The sequence below is a fragment of the Girardinichthys multiradiatus genome, chromosome Y, assembly GCF_021462225.1.
Source record: "Girardinichthys multiradiatus isolate DD_20200921_A chromosome Y, DD_fGirMul_XY1, whole genome shotgun sequence".
Taxonomy (NCBI): Eukaryota; Metazoa; Chordata; class Actinopteri; order Cyprinodontiformes; family Goodeidae; genus Girardinichthys; species Girardinichthys multiradiatus.
Window position 1 is genome coordinate 41,345,234 of NC_061818.1, and position 19,485 is coordinate 41,364,718.

Here is a 19,485-nt window from a genome sequence, read left to right on the forward strand (position 1 = left end):
TGTGCTCTGGGGGGCCTTTGGATGTCTGTGGCTCGGATCTCCTCCGTATCTGTCCTGGGTCCAGGGGGGCAGGTCTGTGGCTCCTCACGCTCACTATTGCATATTTTTAAGGAGAATCCTTGTATACACAAGCGTGCTCACACTTAGACCGAGAGGTGTTTACATTCAGGTGTTAACAGATACACAAATTTTCTATATTGAGCCGCATTTACCACTAAATACACTGCTCAAAAAAATAAAGGGAACCCTCAAATAACACATCCTAGATCTGAATGAATGAAATATTCTCATTGAATACTTTGTTCTGTACAAAGTTGAATGTGTTGACAACAAAATCACACAAAAATCATCAATGGAAATAAAATTTATGAACCAATGGAGGCCTGGATTTGGAGTCACACACAAAATTAAAGTGTAAAAACACACTAGAGGCTGATCCAACTTTGATGTAATGTCCTTAAAACAAGTTAAAATGAGGCTCAGTATTGTGTGTGACCTCCACGTGTCTGTATGACCTCCCTACAACGCCTGGAGATGCTCCTGATGAGACGGTGGATGGTCTCCTGAGGGATCTCCTCCCAGACCTGGCCCTCCAAAGAAATGTCACCCCACACCATTACTGACCCACTACCAAACCAGTCATGCTGAAGGATGTTGCAGGCAGCAGATCTCTCTCCATGGTGTCTCCAGACTCTGTCATGTCTGTCACATGTGTTCAGTGTGAACCTGCTTTCATCTGTGAAGACCACAGGGCGCCAGTGGAGAATTTACCAATCCTGATGTTCTCTGGTAAATGCCAAGCGTCCTGCACGGTGTTGGGCTGTGAGCACAACCCCCATTTGTGGACGTCGGGTCCTTATACCATCCTAATAGAGTCGGTTTCTAACCGTTTGTGCAGACACATGCACATTTGTGGCCTGCTGGAGGTCATTTTGCAGGGCTCTGGCAGTGCTCCTCCTGTTCCTCCTTGCACAAAGGTGGAGGTAGTGGTCCTGCTGCTGGGTTGTTGTCCTCCTACAGCCTCCTCCACGTCTCCTGGTGTACTGGCCTGTCTCCTTGTAGAACCTCCAGGCTCTGGACACTACGCTGACAGACACAGCAAACCTTCTTGCCACAGCTGGCATTGATGTACCATCCTGGATGAGCTGCACTACCTGAGCCACTTGTGTGGGTTGTAGAGTCCGTCTCATGCTACCACGAGTGTGAAAGCACCACCAACATTCAAAAGTGACCAAAACATCAGCCAGAAAGCATCGGTACTGAGAAGTGGTCTGTGGTCCCCACCTGCAGAACCACTTCTTTATTGAGTGTCTTGCTAATCACCAAAGATTTCCTCCTGTTGTCTTTTCTATTTGAACAACAAGATGTGAAATTGATTGTTAATCAGTGTTGCTGATTGAAGTTTGATTTACTTGGAGTTATATTGTGTTGTTTAAGGGTTCCCTTTATTTTTTTCAGCAGTGTACATCTTGCATTCATTAGTACTGCCCACTTTTTGGAAAAAAAAGCTGTTAATATGAACGTTTCTGCAGGTGTAGAAGCAAGCAGGGAGTTATCTTGTATTCTCTTCATCCTTCTTTCTTTCCTCCATTCTTTTCTTCTTCTCTCCCTTTCTTTTTGCCCCATCCCTCTCTCTTTCGTGCTTATTTTCTTCCTTTTCCTCTCTGTCTCCGTGCCCGAAACAACTGAAATAATCCCACAGTACTTTCTAATGAAGGTTCTTTTATAAATATCAAGCAGAGGTTTTTGCTCCACTTGTGAAAGTAAATCTGTTTGGCCTTTTTCCTGGTCTAAGTGCCAAAAAAATGCCAAAAATTCTGAACTACTCTGCCAGACTTTACTCTGTAAAGCTCATTTAACAAGTAAAAATGAAGTTCCGGTTTTCACATGATGTCCATGAATGCACCACAGGCCTGATTAATGTGGTGCTTTCTGATTGGCTCTCCGGCAGGAAGTCCGCCAGCAGTGGAGGTGCGAGATGATGTTCTCCTGGTAGTTGAGATCGGTCCAGAACTGGAAGGGCTGGATGGGGAACCGAGCTGCTCAGTTTGTAGCTGCATGTCTGATCTGCGCCGTGGGAGCGGAGGACGGGGGAGGATGGTGGGTTCACGGAACCGGAGACTGAGGCTCCGTTTGGGTTTTTACAGCAGAATAACATCCCGCTGTCTGTGAGCAGGTCACTGCCTGCAGACCTCAGTTTAGGAGATGAAGGAACCTGTACCATCGAGGTTCTGGACGGATCAGAACTGTCTCACCAGCAGTTCATTGAAAGGTGAGTAAGCAGTAATCAGTACAAACCAACAGATAGAAATGACCCCGGATATAGAATATAGAATAGAAATCTCCTGTATGGTCCCTCAGTGGTCTACCAGCTGTAGCAGATAATCTGCTAAATATACAAAAATATATAAAAGACAAATGATTAAAGAATTAACAGTAATAGATAATGCTGCTAAATAAACAAATAAAAAGTGAATGTATATTTTAAATTTCAAAAATAATATTACCATCCTGTTTACTTCTGAAAGTTTAAATGTATTTGGACATTAAACAATAAATGTGATGGGATTTCCTCCAGATTAAAGAAGAGGTTCTGTTTCTCTGCGCTGCTCAGGACCAGACGATGTTCTGATGATTAAAGGGGACCTATTATGCAAACATCACTTTTTGATCGTTTTTATTCTTTCATTCGGGTCTCTAATTCTTCTACAAACAGTCCAACGCTAAAAAAAAAATTCATTTAGCTGTTTTTTTGGCTATAAAAGTTTTACTTTTACTTGAAAACGCGCGGTTTCAAAGGCGTAATTGTGATGTCACAATTACGCAATTACACCCAGGATTATGGAAGCTCTTGGTCCTCTTGGTAAATTTGCTAAATCTTCCATCAGGAACCTTGGTGTAACCTTTGACTCTGCTTTCTCCTTAGATACCCACATCAAATCTCTGGTTCACTCTTGTTTTTATCCTTTACGTAACCTTGCTAAGTTAAGTCCCATTGTGTCACGTTCTGAACTTGAGATTACTATCCATGCATTCATGTCGTATTCATGTTGTAATACTTTATTTACCTGTCTTAGCAAAAACTCCCTGAAACGTCTCCAGGTTGTTCAGAACGCTGCTGCTAGACTTCTGACAAAATCTTCTAAGTATTCCCACTCCACACCGTTACTCATTTGTGAGTCTAACCAGGTAGTCAGCAGCACAGGAGCACCACAGGGGACGGTACTCTCACCATTCCTTTTCACTCTATACACCTCAGACTTCCAGTACAAGACAGACTCCTGTCATCTGCAGAAATACTCAGATGATTCTGCAGTCGTTGGTGGATCAGAGATGGACAAGAAGCTGAGTACAGGAAGGTGGTGGACTCTTTGTGGCATGGTGTGGAAACAATCATCTCATTTTGAACGTGACTAAAACAAAAGAGATGATTGTAGATTTTAAGAGAAACAGGAATAAGTCAACAACTATTTCTATCATAGGAGAAGAAGTGGAGGTGGTGGAGGAGTATAAATACCTCGGTGTTCACCTGGACAACAGACTAGAGTGGAGATGCAACTGTGAAGACATCTACAAGAAGGGACAGAGCAGACTGTACTTCTTGAGGAAGCTTAGGTCCTTTGGTGTTTGCAGCAAGATGCTGCATATCTTCTATAAGTCTGTTGTGGAGAGTCTGATCTCTTCTACCATCATCTGCTGGGGAAGCAGCATCAGAACCAGGGACTTAAAAAATCTCAACAAGCTGATAAAGAAGGTTGGCTCTGTTCTGGGGACTCCTCTGGAACCTCTTGAGATCATTGTGGAAAGACGGATTCTTCATAAAATGAAGAACATTATGGAGAACCCTGAGCATCCTCTTCATGAGACTGTCCTACAACAACAGAGTGTCTTCAGTCAGAGGCTTCTTCAGATCTGCTCACAGCCATCAGCATCTACAACGACTCTTTGAAGAAACCTTCATAATATGAGCTATAACAACATTTAATTTCCCTTTGGGATTAATAAAGTATTTTTGAATTTGAATTGAATTGAATTGAATCCAGCTGCACTGGCTCCCCATTAAATTCAGAGCTCAGTTTAAGATTCTGGTTCTGACTTATAGAGGTCTTCATGGTCAAGCCCCAACTTATATCAGTGAACTCTTATATCCGTACATTCCCCCCAGGTCTCTGAGGTCATGTGATAAAGTCCTACTGGCTGTACATCACACAAGGCTGAAAACTAAGGGTGATAAAGCTTTTGCAACAGTAGCTCCCCGTCTCTGGAACTCTATCCCCTTGTGTATAAGGACTGCGGACTCGGTGGTGTCTTTTAAAAACAGCTAAAAACTCATCTTTTTAGGCTTGTGTTCGGTTAGTTTATTTTTGATTTGATCTTATCTTCTATTTTACATTTATAAATATATTATTCCAATTGTACTTTGTATTAGTGTTGTGAAGCACTTTGTGATCTGTGTCTTGAGAGGTACTATATAAATAAAATTTTACTTACTTACTTACTTACACTGGCACCTACCTGAGTCCCGCCCCTGACAATCACCTGAAGCGGAGCTCCACCCACTTGATTTCCAGTAGAGGATCTGCTTTAACGTGGCTGCCCTCGGAGGCAGAGGTTCTGTTGTTGGCTGCAAAGACCCACATGTGTCCAAGCACATTCTCCCGCTGTGGGATTACAGAGGTCCATTGAGGACTATTGTAATTCTTTACTATCAGGATGTCCACAAAATGCAGTTAAAAGCCTTCAGCTGATTCAAAATGCTGCAGCAAGAGTTCTGATGAAAATTAAAAAGAGAGATCATATTTCTCCTATTTTAGCTTCCCTTCATTGGCTCCCTGTTAAATCCAGAATAGAATTTAAAATTCTCCTCCTCACATATAAAGCCCTTAATGATCTAGCTCCATCATACATCAGAGATCTGATTGGTCCATATGTTCCTAACAGAGCACTTTGTTCTCAGACTGCAGGTTTACTGGTGGTTCCTAGAGTCTCTAGAAGTAGAATGGGAGGCAGATCTTTTAGTTATCAGGCTCCTCTCCTGTGGAACCAGCTCCCAGTTTTAGTCCGTGAGGCAGACACCCTGTCTACTTTTAAGGCTAGGCTTAAAACTTTCCTTTTTGATAAAGCTTATAGTTAGAGTGGCTTAGTTTATCCTGAGCTATCTCTGTAGTTATGCTGCTATAGGCTTAGGCTGCTGGAGGACATAATGACCACTTTCACCCTCTCTGCTACTTTCTCATACTACTCTCCAATTTTGTATTATTTGCTGTTATTTCAGTTTTTAACTTTGTTCTCTCTTTTATCTTCCTAGAAGCTACACCTGGCCTGACTCTGTGTCTACCTGTGACACCTTTCTGGAGAGGGGAATCGTCCGAGCTTCTGCTGGCAACAACTTAATGCTCACCTTCTACCAATGATCCACATAGCCCTGTCTTTCAGTGTTTAACCCTTTCTCTCTCCTAGACATGGCTACTGACTGAGCTTCTACTGTAACTAACTCTATGTTCTCTCTTTCAGACTCTAACCTTGAAAACTGGCTCAGAGTTTATCTGTTCTTTCTTTCTAGATGAAATGACTAAAGGAGCTACAGGGGTTGGACAATGAAACTGAAACACCTGTCATTTTAGTGTGGGAGGTTTCATGGCTAAATTGGACCAGCATGGTAGCCAGTCTTCATTGATTGCACATTGCACCAGTAAGAGCATAGTGTGAAGGTTCAATTAGCAGGGTAAGAGCACAGTTTTGCTCAAAATATTGAAATGCACACAACATTATGGGTGACATACCAGAGTTCAAAAGAGGACAAATTGTTGGTGCACGTCTTGCTGGCGCATCTGTGACCAAGACAGCTTCTACTGTGACTAACTCTATGTGCTCTCTTTCAGACTCTAACCTTGAAAACTGGCTCAGAGTTTATCTGTTCTTTCTTTCTAGATGAAACGACTAAAGGAGCTACATCCATTAACATTTACTTTTCCTTCCCATAGAAAGTACTCCTGGATCAGTGTTTCTTTGTTCTCTTTGTGTCTCTGCTCTGTTCTCTCAAACCTCCAGTCGGTCGTGGCAGATGGCCGCTCACACTGAGCCTGGTTCTGGTTCTGCTGGAGGTTTCTTCCTGTTAAAAGGGAGTTTTTCCTCTCCACTGTCGCTACATCCATGCTCAGTATGAGGGATTGCTGCAAAGTCAACACCAGTGACTGTCCACTGTCTCTACATGCTCATCCAGGAGGAGTGAATGCTGCAAGTCACTGACTGGATGCAATCTGCTGGGTTTCCTTAGATAGAAAAACTTTTTATCCAATTTGAATAAATAACTGAATCTGACTGAACTGTTCAATGATTAGGATTAATAGGAATGTATGAACCTGACTTTATGAAGAGCCTTGAGACGACATGTGTTGTGAATTGGTGCTATATAAATAAACTGAACTGAAGTGAATCTTCCCACAAACGTAGGTATGTTTTCAAGCATTTTCCTCTGATGATGTGGTATCTGGTGTGTTGGATGGGTGCGAGGACTTGTTATCACTCATGTAAAAACTTTGTGCTGTAATGCACTTGCACTCTGCTCTGTATCTCTGGTATGCAGTCCTCCCTGGTGTGTTGGATTCTGTTATCTATTTGTACACACACACCAGAGGCCCGTGAGAATCAGCCTCATTTCCGTCTCACACACACACCCTGTCTGAACTGTCTGTTGAACTGTGTTTGGACCACAGCAAATAAATAAAGATATAGGGTGTCAAAACTTTGTAGTTGCACTGCAAAGTGGGCTACCCTTGTCACAAGTAAAACTGACTGTATCGTTCTTACCTCTGAGTTGACTAAATAATACCTAACAAGGTGTGACGCAAATGAGAGCAGGTGTGTGATGTTTGTCTCTAGGCAACCGTGACAGCATCCCGGGCGGAGCGAGGAGGTCCTGCTTAGATTCCACCACTACAGTTTTGCTGGCCTTGGTATCTCATGCGTTTTATTTTTGTTCATTTGCTTTATATAATCTTAACAGGTGTGACAGGAATGTATATCGGATATTTTGTATGTTACGGGAAGGGTGGCAACCCTCATTGGTACAAAATATTTTGATTTATGAAGATGACTTTCTGAAGCTATCATTCAGAAACTGCTTGCACCATCCTTGATGGTTCTTCAGGTGGCTCCACCTCTGCTTCTGGGTCGGACCCAGGGTCAGAGATGTATGGCTGTACTGTTGCACATCTGCTGGCAGCCATTTTCAGGTGTATGAAGTGCTGGTTGGGGGCGTGGCCAGACACTGCTAATTTGCATAAAAGCGACAGAGCCGTAAAACAGCTGATTCTGAAAGGAGCTCAAAAAGGAGGAACTGAGGAGGTGAAATCTCATGATCTGAGAATGAAAGATGTAATCAACATGTTTTGTATAGGCCATAGACCTGTCCCAAATGTTTAAAAGGAAGTATAATAGGTCACCTTTAAAGCACCATGTCAGCAACATTATTTAACCTCTCAATAACATGGCTGAGTCCAACGACTCTGAGCTTTAACGGAACCAAGCCAAAAAGATCCAAACCAGTTCATCTAAAGATGATTGAGTGGAGAAAGGTCTGCCGAACCTGGAGCAGTTTGTTAGGTGCACAGATTAATATGACTTGTTCTGTTTGCAGATATGCATTCAGCAGACCAGTTGTCCTCAGAGGTCTCACCAACAACACGGTAGGTTCTAAAATGAGGTTTACTGCTGATGAGGAGGAGGATGGTGTGGATATTGGTTCTTTTTACTGGTGTAAACCCAGTTTAAGAGGGTCATCTTCTCCCTGAGCCTTTATATTAAACTACCCTGCAAAGTATTCACACCCCCAGAAACCTTCAGATGTTTCTGGGAGTGGAGGCACCAAGACAACATGGAGCAGAACCAGCATAGGAAGGAGATTCTGAAAAGTGTCGTGTGTATCTGTCCTCTGGCTGCAGGTCTTTTGGGGTTTCTACAGATTAAATTCTTCTTTGTAAAACATCTCAAGCTCAGTCAGGTTGGATGGAGAACATCTGAGAACATCAGTTTTCACAGATTCTGGCTGTATGTTCAGGGTGGTTGTTCTGCTGGAAGGTGACCCTCCAGCCAGGGTCCAGTTATCTGCTGGTCAGTCCTCTAACCAGCCTCTCTGTCTTTGCTGGAGAAAAACATCCCCACACTATGATGCTGCCACCACTATGTTTTACTGTGAGGATGGTGTGTTCAGGGTCGTGCATGGCTTGTGATAAAACGGACTTCTTCTGGTTTTCTTGTAGCTTCTGTTCCTTAAAGATCCGATTTATGGAGTCCACAACAAACAGTTGTCTCTACTGGAGCTCTCTGCAGCTCCTCCAAAGTTGCCATGGAGCTCTTGGGTGCTTCTCTGATTAATGCTCTCCTTGTCCAGCTGTTAGTCTAGGTGGACCTCCATGTCTTGGTAGGTCTGCAGGTGGTCCATCCTCTCTCCATGTTGAGATGATGGACTGAACAGAGGTCTGGGAGATGTTCAAAGCTTGGATCTTGTTGTAGAACCAGACCCTGCTTTAGACTTCCTCCACACAGCTGGACTCTGGTTACTGCTTAGGAGGCTCCTGCAGGGAACATGTCGCACAGGATTTTATTTGGAACGGAAGCTGAATATAACTGTACGCCACACTTTTCAGATTCTTATCTGTAAAACATTTCGACATGTCGTTTTCCTTCCTCCTCACCGTTCTTCTGTGTTGTTCTGTCACAGGAAGTCTCAGTAAAACTGTAACGTTTGTTGCTGGAATGAGACAAAATGTTTTGGGGGGTGTGAATACCTTTACAAGTAAATAAACTCTACATCTGGGTCAACATCAGGTAACAAACCGGTTCAGAACCTTCCAGAGAATCTGTACTAACACAGATGTTTCTCTGCACCAGCAGTTTCTGCTTGGCTTTAACTGAAACCCAGAAGGTCCGGCTTCGCCCTGCCTGCAGCTGACTTTCTGGCTTCGTCTGTCTCTATTAGAAATTCCAGCATTTGTGCTCCAAGTCCAGTTTGCTGGAAAAGTACGGGTCCCTGAAAGTGAGGCTGAGTACTGCCAACACGCACTCGTACAGGAAAGGTAGGAACCTCTGAGAACCATGATCTTCTGGCATCTTCAACTGTTTAACTCTGTGTTTTCTCCGTCTCAGTGGACGTTCTCCTCCAGGAGTACGTAGATGAGTTCCTGAGGCCTCAGTCTGAAGACGCCCTCGGCAGCGGTGAGTTAAATCCAACCCGGGTTCTAACTCGGCCTCATCTCTCACATCTCATCGTAAAAATGAAAGCCATCTTGATATCGGATGTTCTCCTCCGCAGAGACGCTGTATTTCTTTGGAGACAACAACTTCACCGAGTGGCAGAACCTGTTTGATCAGTATGAGTCTCCACCGTACATCCTGCCGGACACAACCGGAGCGTACAGTTTTGGGATTGCAGGTCAGTGAGTCGGGAATAGCCCAAAAGAACATTTCCTGAAACCAAATGGTGCTCTGTGGTCGAACATTTCTCTTTGGGTTTGATTTCATCCAAGCTTCTAGTTTTCTTCTTCTTCGATGTCAAACCTGAGAGCTCAAAGAAATTCTGTCCAGTTTGGTGCAAAAGGTCCAAATATTCCTGCAAAGTTTACCTTCAGATAAACAACTCTGCATGAAGTCTGGTCCCCATCAGAACCAACCTGGTGGTTCCATTAGGTTTTCTTGACCTTCCTGATGATTCTTTTGTTTGAAGACGGAATCTGCACCAAAGGCTTTTAAATCTGACTGAATCTAAAACGATCCGATCCATCTTCACCGGTGCATTAGAACATTTGTTTGCCAACAGTTCTGATTGTTGGACTGATGATACAGACATGCTGGATCAGAACCTCACAGGAAATATTGCCAGACCCTCCAAACATAAACGATGAATTTCGCTCCTATTGTCACTCGCTGTATTCACCTACAGTAAATTCAAATACGGTGGGATGCTTGGAAAAGATTTACCATTAAATTCATTTTCTCGTGGAGAAAGTACTGATCTTTGTGGTAGAAATGCTTTAGAAGAGCTTCACGAAGCTCCAAGGCGTATGAAACCACCTCCAGGTTAGGATGGTCTCCCTCCTGAATTTTATCTTTCGGAATCAGCTGGGAGCTCAGTTCTTAAAAAGGATTTTCACATCTGTAGAAAAAGGTGCTTTTATAAATGATGGAAACCAAGCAATAATTACTGTTTTACCTAAAACCAAATAAAGACCCTACACTTTCTAGTAATTATAGACCTTTTAATAACTTAATTAGTAATTACAGACTGCTTTTAAATACTGACATCGAAGCTTTTGCACGAATTCTCTCCCAAAACATAAATCCATACGCATCTAAATTAGTGAACTATGATAAAACAGGCTTCATTAAAAACCGCATAGCACCTGATAACATGAGACGCTTACGCTATATTTATTCGTCACTGAATTCAATAGGTTCTAAAAATTATACAGAAATTTAGAACGATGGGCAAATCTTCCAGCTACCGTACAATTTCATGTTTCAGGTATAGATTTTTACTCCGCAGTGCTACCTGACTCTCCTCCTGACAATTGGGAACATGTTAACTCTCTTGTTTCAATGTTTCTATTGAAAGGAACCAGACCAAATACACTGCTCCAAAAAATAAAGGGAACACTCAAATAACATCCTAGATCTGAATGAATGAAATATTCTCATTGAATATTTTGTTCTGTACAAAGTTAAATCTGCTGACAACAAAATCAGACAAAAATCATCAATGAAAATCAAATTTATGAACCAATGGAGGCCTGGATTTGGAGTCACACACAAAATTAAAGTGTAAAAACACACTAGAGGCTGATCCAACTTTGATATAATGTCCTTAAAACAAGTTAAAATGAGGCTCAGTATTGTGTGTGACCTCCACGTTCCTGTATGACCTCCCTACAACACCTGGAGATGCTCCTGATGAGACGGTGGATGGTCTCCTGAGGGATCTCCTCCCAGACCTGGCCCTCCAAAGAAATGCCACCCCACACCATTATAGACCCACTGCTGAAGGATGTTGCAGGCAGCAGATCTCTCTCCACGGTGTCTCCAGACTCTGTCACGTCTGTCACATGTCTTCAGTGTGAACCTGCTTTCATCTGTGAAGACCACAGGGCACCAGTGGCGAATTTACCAATCCTGATGTTCTCTGGTAAATGCCAAGCGTCCTGCACGGTGTTGGGCTGTGAACACAACACCCATTTGTGGACGTCGGGCCCTCATACCATCCTCATGGAGTCGGTTTCTAACCGTTTGTGCAGACACATGCACATTTGTGGCCTGCTGGAGGTCATTTTGCAGGGTTCTTGCAGTGCTCCTCCTGTTCCTCCTTGTACAAAGGTGGAGGTAGCGGTCCTGCTGCTGGGTTGTTGCCCTCCTACGGCCTCCTCCACGTCTCCTGGTGTACTGGCCTGTCTCCTGGTAGCGCCTCCAGGCTCTGGACACTACGCTGACAGACACAGCAAACCTTCTTGCCACAGCTCACATTGATGTGCCGTCCTGGATGAGCTGCACTACCTGAGCCACTTGTGTGGGTTGTAGAGTCCGTCTCATGCTACCACGAGTCTGAAAGCACCACCAACATTCAAAAGTGACCAAAACATCAGCCAGAAAGCATCGGTACTGAGAAGTGGTCTGTGGTCCCCACCTGCAGAACCACTCCTTTATTGAGTGTCTTGATAATCACCAAAGATTTCCTCCTGTTGTCTTTTTCATTTGAACAACAAGATGTGAAATTGATTGTTAATCAGTGTTGCTGATTGAAGTTTGATTTACTTGGAGTTATATTGTGTTGTTTAAGTGGTCCCTTTATTTTTTTCAGCAGTGTATATCATTAACTACTCACTGACACCAATCTTCAGGTGGGCTTTCTGTTTCCAGTTTTAAATATTATTATACATATATTATATATTTCACACCCAAAACCAGATATCTAATGAAACTTGCATCTACTCCAAAATGTGATAAATATTGTTGGTACTTACATGCATATGTTTTGGGAGTGTAAAAAGGTTTATCTGTTCTGGAAAATGGTCCACTCTTATTTAACCAAACTGCTGGATTACAGCTTCTCTCCACAAATTTCATTAATCAATAATTACAACAAATTATCAAACTGGACCTTTCCACAAATGAAAGTTCCCCTGGCAAGAATAACTGCAGCCAAAAGATGTTAGCCCTTCGTTGGCAATCTCCAAAAAACCTCACAGGTACCCACTGGGTCAATGCATTCGCTTTATTATTACTGTAAAAAACTGTGCGTCTAGCAGCTACTGATTGCAGATTACTCGTCAACTGAGTCTTCCTCGGTCAGAAGGAATAGGTCAACTCCAAGGATGCAGTTTAGAATATTTATTCAGAAAGAAATAGCAGCAGGTACATGGGGCATGATGAGGAGACCGATGCAGATGCAGTTTCTGGTTATGCGTGTGTGTGTGTTTGTGTGGTTATCTAGAACAGAAACAATAATAGAATATATATTAATAACCATGTAAGTGAACTACAACTGCACATGAATAAAAAATTGAAACTGGCCTACGGTACCACGGAAAATCCCATAGGGGGCACTCTAACATCACTCATTAATTATCAATTAAATGCAATGAAGGGTTGCACGGTGGCGCAGTTGGTAGCACCGTTGCCTTGCAGCAAGAAGGTCCTGGGTTCAATTCCCAGCCGGGGGTCTTTCTGCATGGAGTTTGCTTGTTCTCCCCGTGCATGCGTGGGTTCTCACCAGGTACTCCGGCTTCCTCCCACAGTCCAAAGACATGCCTGTTAGGTTAATTGGTCTCTAAATTGACCTTAGGTGTATGAATGAGTGTGTGCTTGGTTGGTTGTTTGTTGCCCTGCGATGGACTGGCGACCTGTCCAGGTGTACCACGCCTCTCGCCCGTAGACTGCTGGAGATTGACACCAGCTCCCCCGCGACCCAAGTGGTAGAAAATGACTGACTGAATGCAATGAACAGACGCCAGAAACGGTCAAATGAACAGCAATATCACATCACACTTACATTCATAACATATATTCGGCTGAAGGCATAACTTAAATATTGAATGGCTGGTTTGTAGCGCATGTTGAGGGCTGTCTCAGGATCTGCTGTAGCAGATGAATATGAGGACAACCTCGGGTCAATGGCTGAACCAAACATTCAGCCAAATAAACTATACTTACATCATAAGAACGCACAAGGACTCAAACACAGGAGACTAGCAAAAGATCAGCAGGTGATCCCTGCACCCAGGACGCTGCTCTGACCTCTGAACCACACTAAAGAAACAGAAAGTGACTCGCTAAGCTGAGTGCAACTACAAAACAAACAGGTGCGTCATGGGTAATGTAGTGTAGGGCACTAACTTAACAATATGTAACTGTAGCAAAAAACTGTTACACTGTGGACTGAAATCTTACTAGATTTAGATAAACGTAATACTTATTAACTTATTTGTTTTCAAACATAAACTGCTCATTGGTTGTTTCTGTTAGAAATGAAAATGATGTATGTACATGTCCTTCATACATGTGCTTCAAGTGATAAAAGTATAACCATGTTATCGCTGGGAAATCCCACGAGTGAAACGCATGTATCAGAAATAGAGCTCCTGTGTCACCACGAGCCACAGTTTAATTAATACATCTCCTTTTGTAAACGAAAATGCATTTGTACTTACTGTAAAATTCAAAATAATTTATCACAAAAAAAGAAATGCTGGATTTGACATCACCTGCATCATGTTTGTGTTCCTTCCTTCTCCTTCAGGCCCTGGAACAGGAGTCCCTTTTCACTGGCATGGTCCTGGATACTCAGAAGTCATCTATGGAAGAAAGGTGATATCCACAAAGGACCCTTAGTTCCCTCACTGACCGTGTTCGGTTCAGTAAATCAGGAAAACATGGAATTACGTGCCCAGTATTCCCAGTTTATAGAGCAGCTGGATGCACCATTATTGTAGTCGCACGTGAGTTTTATTGCCTTCTCACTGCACTGCTCTTGGAAAACCTACCCATTTTTCCTGGTCCTGGTCCTGGCCAATCAGTGAACAGCAGTCTGTTCATGTCACATGTAGCTCCTGAGCAGTCGGACCTGCTCAGGAGCAGGGACCAAAAAAACTGGTACCGACATGGAAAAACAGGAATGGAAACGCACGTAAAGTGGAGCCGGGCCAAATCGAGCCACTGGAAAAGGAGTAGAACTGAAATAAGAGCACTAGCAAAGATCACTTTTTTGAACAAACAAGTGCAGCCACCTCCTTGAACCGCCACCTTAACGTGGTGGAGGGGTTTGAGGGGTTTGAGTTCTCAAATAATCCTAGAGGCTATGTTGTCTGGGGCCTAAATGCCCCTGGTAGGGTCTCCCATGGCAAACAGACTCTAGGTGATGGGTCAGACAAAGAGTGGTTCAAGAATCCCTCATGAGGACGAAAATTTCGAGGTACAAGACGTCACCCGGTACGGCGGAGCCAGGGTCCCACCCTGGAGCCAGGCCTGGGGTCAGGACTCGCTGGAGAGCGCCTGGTGGCTGGGTTGCTCCTCGCGGGACCCGGCCGGGCCAAGCCCAAACGAGAGACGCGAGGCCATCCCCCAGTGGGCCCACCACCTGCAGGAGGAACCGTGAGGGACCTGTGCAAAGAGGATTGGGTGGCGGACGAAGGTGGAGACCTCAGCGGCCTGATCCCCGGATGCTTAGGCTGGTTCTAGGGACGTGGAATGTCACCTCGCTGGGGGGGAAGGAGCCTGAGCTTGTGCGGGAGTTCAAGAAATGTCGACTAGAAATAGTCAGTCTTGCCTCCAAGCGCATAGTGAGGGTCTGCTTGGAACGTCTGGCGGAGCCCTCGGCCAGGGATGTATTCAACTCCCACCTCCGGGAGAGCTTTGACCAGATTCCGAGGGATGTTGGAGACATAGAGTCCGAGTGGACCATGTTCTCCACATCTATTGTTGATACTGCTGCCCGTAGCTGCGGCCGTAAGGTCTGCGGTGTCTGTCGTGGCGGCAATCCCAGAACCTGGTGGTGGACACCGGCAGTAAGGGAAGCTGTCAAGTTGAAGAAGGAGCCCTATCAGCTGTGGTTGGCTTGTGGGACTCCTGAGGCGGCTGACGGGTACCGTGAGGCCAAGCGTGCTGCGGCCCGGGGTGTGGCAGAGGCAAAAACTCGGGCCTGGGAGGAGTTCGGTGAGGCCATGGAGAAGGACTGCCGGTTGGCCTCGAAGCGATTCTGGCAAACCGTCCGGCGCCTCAGGAGGGGGAAGCAGTGCTTCGCCAACACTGTTTATAGTGGGGGTGGGAGGCTGCTGACCTCGACTGGGGACATTATCGGCCGGTGGAAGGAGTACTTCAAAGATCTCCTCAATCCTGCCATCACGAATTCCCTGGTGGAAACAGAGGCTGGGGACTCGGGGTTGGACACCCAGGCTGAAGTTACCCAGGTGGTTAAAAAGCTCCACGGTGGCAGGGCTTCGGTGTTGGATGAGATCTGCCCTGAGTACCTCAAGTCTCTGGATGTTGTAGGGCTGTAATGGTTGACACGCCTCTTCAACATATCATAGTGGTCAGGGACAGTGCCTCTGGACTGGCAGACTGGGGTCGTGGTCCCCCTTCATAAGAAGGGTGACCGGAGGGTGTGTTCCAACTACAGGGGGATTACACTCCTCAGCCTCCCTGGTAAGGCCTACGCCAGGGTATTGGAGAGGAGAGTCCGACCGATAGTCGAACCTCGGCTTCAGGAGGAGCAGTGTGGTTTTTGTCCCGGCCGTGGAACACTGGACCAGCTCTATACCCTCTACAGGGTGCTCGAGGGTTCATGGGAGTTTACCCAACTGGTCCACATGTGTTTTGTGGACCTGGAGAAAGCATTCGACTGTGTCCCTCGTGATGCCCTGTGGGGGTGCTCCAGGAGTATGGAATCATGGGCCCTTTATTAGGGGCCTTCCGGTCCCTGTACGAGCGGAGCAGGAGTTTGGTCCGCATATCCGGCACTAAGTCGGACCTGTTCCCGGAGCATGTTGGACTCCGGCAGGGCTGCCCTTTGTCACCGGTCCTGTTCATAACTTTTATGGACAGGATTTCTAGATGCAGCCAAGGGCCGGAGGGGGTCTGGTTTGGGGACCAGTGGATTTCGTCTCTTCTTTTTGCGGATGACGTGGTCCTGCTGGCCCCTTCTAGCCAAGACCTACAACATGCACTGGGGCGGTTCGCAGCCGAGTGTGAAGCGGCTGGGATGAGGATCAGCTCCTCCAAGTCCGAGGCCATGGTACTCGACCGGAAAAGGGTGGCTTGTCCTCTTCAGGTTGGAGGGGAGTTCCTGCCTCAAGTGGAGGAGTTTAAGTATCTCGGGGTCTTGTTCACGAGTGAGGGAAGAATGGAGCGGGAGATCGACAGACGGATCGGTGCGGCTGCCGCAGTAATGGGGGCGCTGTGCCGGTCCGTTGTGGTGAAGAGAGAGCTGAGCCGAAAAGCAGAGCTCTCGATTTACTGGTCGGTCTACGTTCCTACCCTCACCTATGGCCATGAACTTTGGGTCATGAACGAAAGAACGAGATCCCGGATACAAGCGGCTGAAATGAGCTTCCTCCGTAGGGTGGCCGGGCACTCCCTTAGAGATAGGGTGAGGAGCTCGGCCATCTGGGAGGAGCTCGGAGTTGAGCCGCTGCTCCTCCACATCGAGAGGAGCCAGTTGAGGTGGCTCGGGCATCTATACCGGATGCCTCCTGGACGCCTTCCTTGGGAGGTGTTCCAGGCACGTCCCACCAGGAGGAGGTCCAGGGGACGGCCCAGGACACGCTGGGGGGACTATGTCTCGTGGCTGGCCTGGGAACGCATTGGGCTCCACCCGGAGGAGCTGGAGGAGGTGTCTGGAGAGAGGGACGTCTGGGCGTCTCTGCTGAGTCTGCTGCCCCCGCGACCCGGTCCCGGATAAGCGAAAGACGACGAGTACGAGTGCAGCCACTTTGGGAGTCACAAGACATGAACTTCAGTTTATGTAACAAATATGTAAAATTATAATTACACAGTATTCAATGTAAATGGTTATCACCTGACATGTTGGATTTCAAGTACAAACTATTTCCAGTGTCACAACATGAGGAATGTGTGACTTATAATCTGTACCCCTACGTTAACTTTCAGGGGACCCCCATTGACTGTATAAAAGAGGGTTTACTTTGCTGCAGCATCTTTAACGCGTCCAAAAACAAAAAGAAATGACTCACAGGTATTGGCATTAACAATAATAAATGTTAGTAGCAGCATCACTATTTCATTCCCCATTTTGTTGCTTCTCTCTGAAATCGTCCGTTTCAGAATCAGGAGATTAACCAAAGAACAGTAGAGACATCTGAGATGTTGCTGTGCTGGCACAAGTCTGAAAAATCACTAACATTAGCTGTTGTTGTTAGCATTAGCATGCTAGGATTAGCGGTTAGGCATGCTAATGTTAGTCCTTAACAACATTAGCATGCTGATGCTGTGCTGACAGAGCATGCTAATGTTAGTTTTTACCATTAGCATGCTAATGCTTAAACCAACGTTGTTAGCATTGAGAATAATGCCAAGCTAAAGCTAAACAGACTGAGCATGCTAACTAATTGAATGTTAGCTCTCATGCATTTCAGTGTTTGACCTCAGGACCAACACTAATGGTTAATGTTGCCATGGCAACTTGGGGTGCTTTTTTTGCTGCTGGATCCAGTTGGAGGTTCCTGAGGATACGTTTAGGGAAGAGTAAAGTGGATTTTTACGTGAAAAACACAACCTGCTCTATAAACATATACAAAATTCCTGAAAATGTTTGGTTTTTCGACACAATAATGAGCCAAATATAATTTGTGAACAATATAATACTGAAGCTGTAAACAAACAGAATCATTAAACTTCTCAACATTTTGTCCTGTTTAAACATTTTATGAACTGGACCATGTATAAAATTCCTACTCAGATCCCTGAAACTCTGTGACTTCTTCCCTTTCTGGCACATAGCGGTGGTTCCTCTATCCGCCGGAAAAGGAGCCTCATTTCCACCCGAACCGCACCACCCTGTCCTGGGTGACAGAAACATATCCCTACCTGCCGGAGGAGGAGGCTCCGCTGGAGTGCACGATCCGGCCCGGAGAGGTGAGCTTGAACTTATTCTTAGGCTATATTTACATTACAGCTTATTCAGATTGTATTTTCCCATCTTTCTTAAATCTGTAACTGATTTAATCCTCCTTTTTCTGCCATATTGGTTCATCAGGTTCTGTTCTTTCCAGACCGCTGGTGGCATGCCACCCTCAACCTGGACACCAGTGTCTTCATCTCCACCTTTCTGGGCTGAGCTTCATCTACAGGGGATTTCTTAAAGCATTCCTCCAAACAGTTCTGTCTGCCGGCTGACAGGAAGGGAAACCTAACAGGAATCAGATTTAGGCTCAACTGTACTCAAAGGGCCAATTTCTATTCTTCATTTCAAGTTTTAACTACTCCACTTTTGTCATTTCTGGGGCATTTATGCTATTTCATACGGCGTTAACAAATATATTTTTGTGTGTTTAAAGCAAAAACTGTGTTGGAGGAAATGCTTCTCTGGAAAATAAAGATTTTGGACAATAAGGCAAAACTCTGCCTTATTGTTTTAAATAAGCTAGAATTTGTGCACATGAGGAAATCCTGCATGCATCTAAATTTTCTCTCTATAAAACAGAGAAATCCTGCTTTTCCTACAAACTAGACAGCTTTTAAATTGGGCTTTTATTGTTACTGAAGGCTGCAGGAAATTTTGCTGCATTTAGCGTCTTTCACCATCTTAGCCAAGTCCCACCAGGAGGAGGCCCGGGACACACTGGAGGGACTATGTCTCTCAGCTGGCCTGGGAACGCCTTGGGCTCCAACCAGAGGAGATGGAGGTGGTTTCTGGGGAGAGGGAAGTCTGGGCGTCTCTACTGAGACTGCTGCGCGTTCCAGGATAAGCAGCAGACGACGAGTAATTCAAAAAGGAAAATGAAGAGAATTTGCATTTTCCCCCAAATCTATGAAAAAAGAGCTTTACTTAACAGCAACAAATAACTCTGCAGATAATTCAAACGCAAAGATCTTAAACAGGTTGTATCAATGAGGTAAAATCATATTTAATAAATAGTTGACAGTTATTCTCTTTCTAAAAAGCAAAAACCTTGTTCACTAATTTTGTGTTTTAATCAAATAAATAAAAAGATTTTCTTAGAGATAAAAATATTTACAGCATATTTTTTACAGAAAAACGGTTGAACGATTCTACCAAGAATCTTGCTTGTTGATCAGAAATGAAGCTGCAGGTGCAGAATAAAGTTTGAAAGGAAAAGCCTCAATAAACTGCTCTAGAAATAAACAAACTGGGAGGAAAGGATTTCTCTGCAGATGGAAATTCAGCCCCTGAGGACAGAGAAAAAGAAGACGAGCAGAACAAGCAACAGCAAAGCTGAAAACACTGAGTGGACGGTTCTGCTG

The 19,485-nt window shown here is 44.9% G+C and overlaps 1 protein-coding gene across 2 annotated transcripts; it reads left to right on the top strand.

The window, feature by feature from the left end:
- The first annotated feature begins 1,952 nt into the window (after window positions 1-1,952).
- LOC124863768 (jmjC domain-containing protein 8-like) lies at window positions 1,953-18,649 on the top strand. 2 transcript variants are annotated; one of them, XM_047358240.1, is made up of 9 exons: window positions 1,953-2,100; window positions 2,177-2,272; window positions 7,640-7,688; window positions 8,981-9,077; window positions 9,148-9,216; window positions 9,314-9,433; window positions 13,787-13,854; window positions 18,001-18,135; window positions 18,257-18,649. In XM_047358240.1, the coding sequence occupies exons 1-9, from the start codon at window positions 2,027-2,029 to the stop codon at window positions 18,335-18,337; spliced, it is 789 nt and encodes a 262-aa protein (XP_047214196.1). In that variant the 5' UTR covers window positions 1,953-2,026; the 3' UTR covers window positions 18,338-18,649. The 2 variants fall into 2 exon arrangements, with proteins under 2 accessions (XP_047214196.1, XP_047214195.1); XM_047358239.1 differs by having other exon boundaries at window positions 18,273-18,649.
- Window positions 18,650-19,485: the final 836 nt, after the last annotated feature.

What these genes read in the sequence shown, in the direction of transcription:
- LOC124863768 (XM_047358239.1), top strand. Translation starts at nt 2,027, where the DNA reads ATGGGGAACCGAGCTGCTCAGTTTGTAGCTGCATGTCTGATCTGCGCC. An exon ending in TGAAGACGCCCTCGGCAGCG is followed by an intron (nt 9,217 to 9,313) that starts GTGAGTTAAATC and finishes TCTCCTCCGCAG; the next exon opens with AGACGCTGTATTTCTTTGGA. An exon ending in GTACAGTTTTGGGATTGCAG is followed by an intron (nt 9,434 to 13,786) that starts GTCAGTGAGTCG and finishes CTTCTCCTTCAG; the next exon opens with GCCCTGGAACAGGAGTCCCT.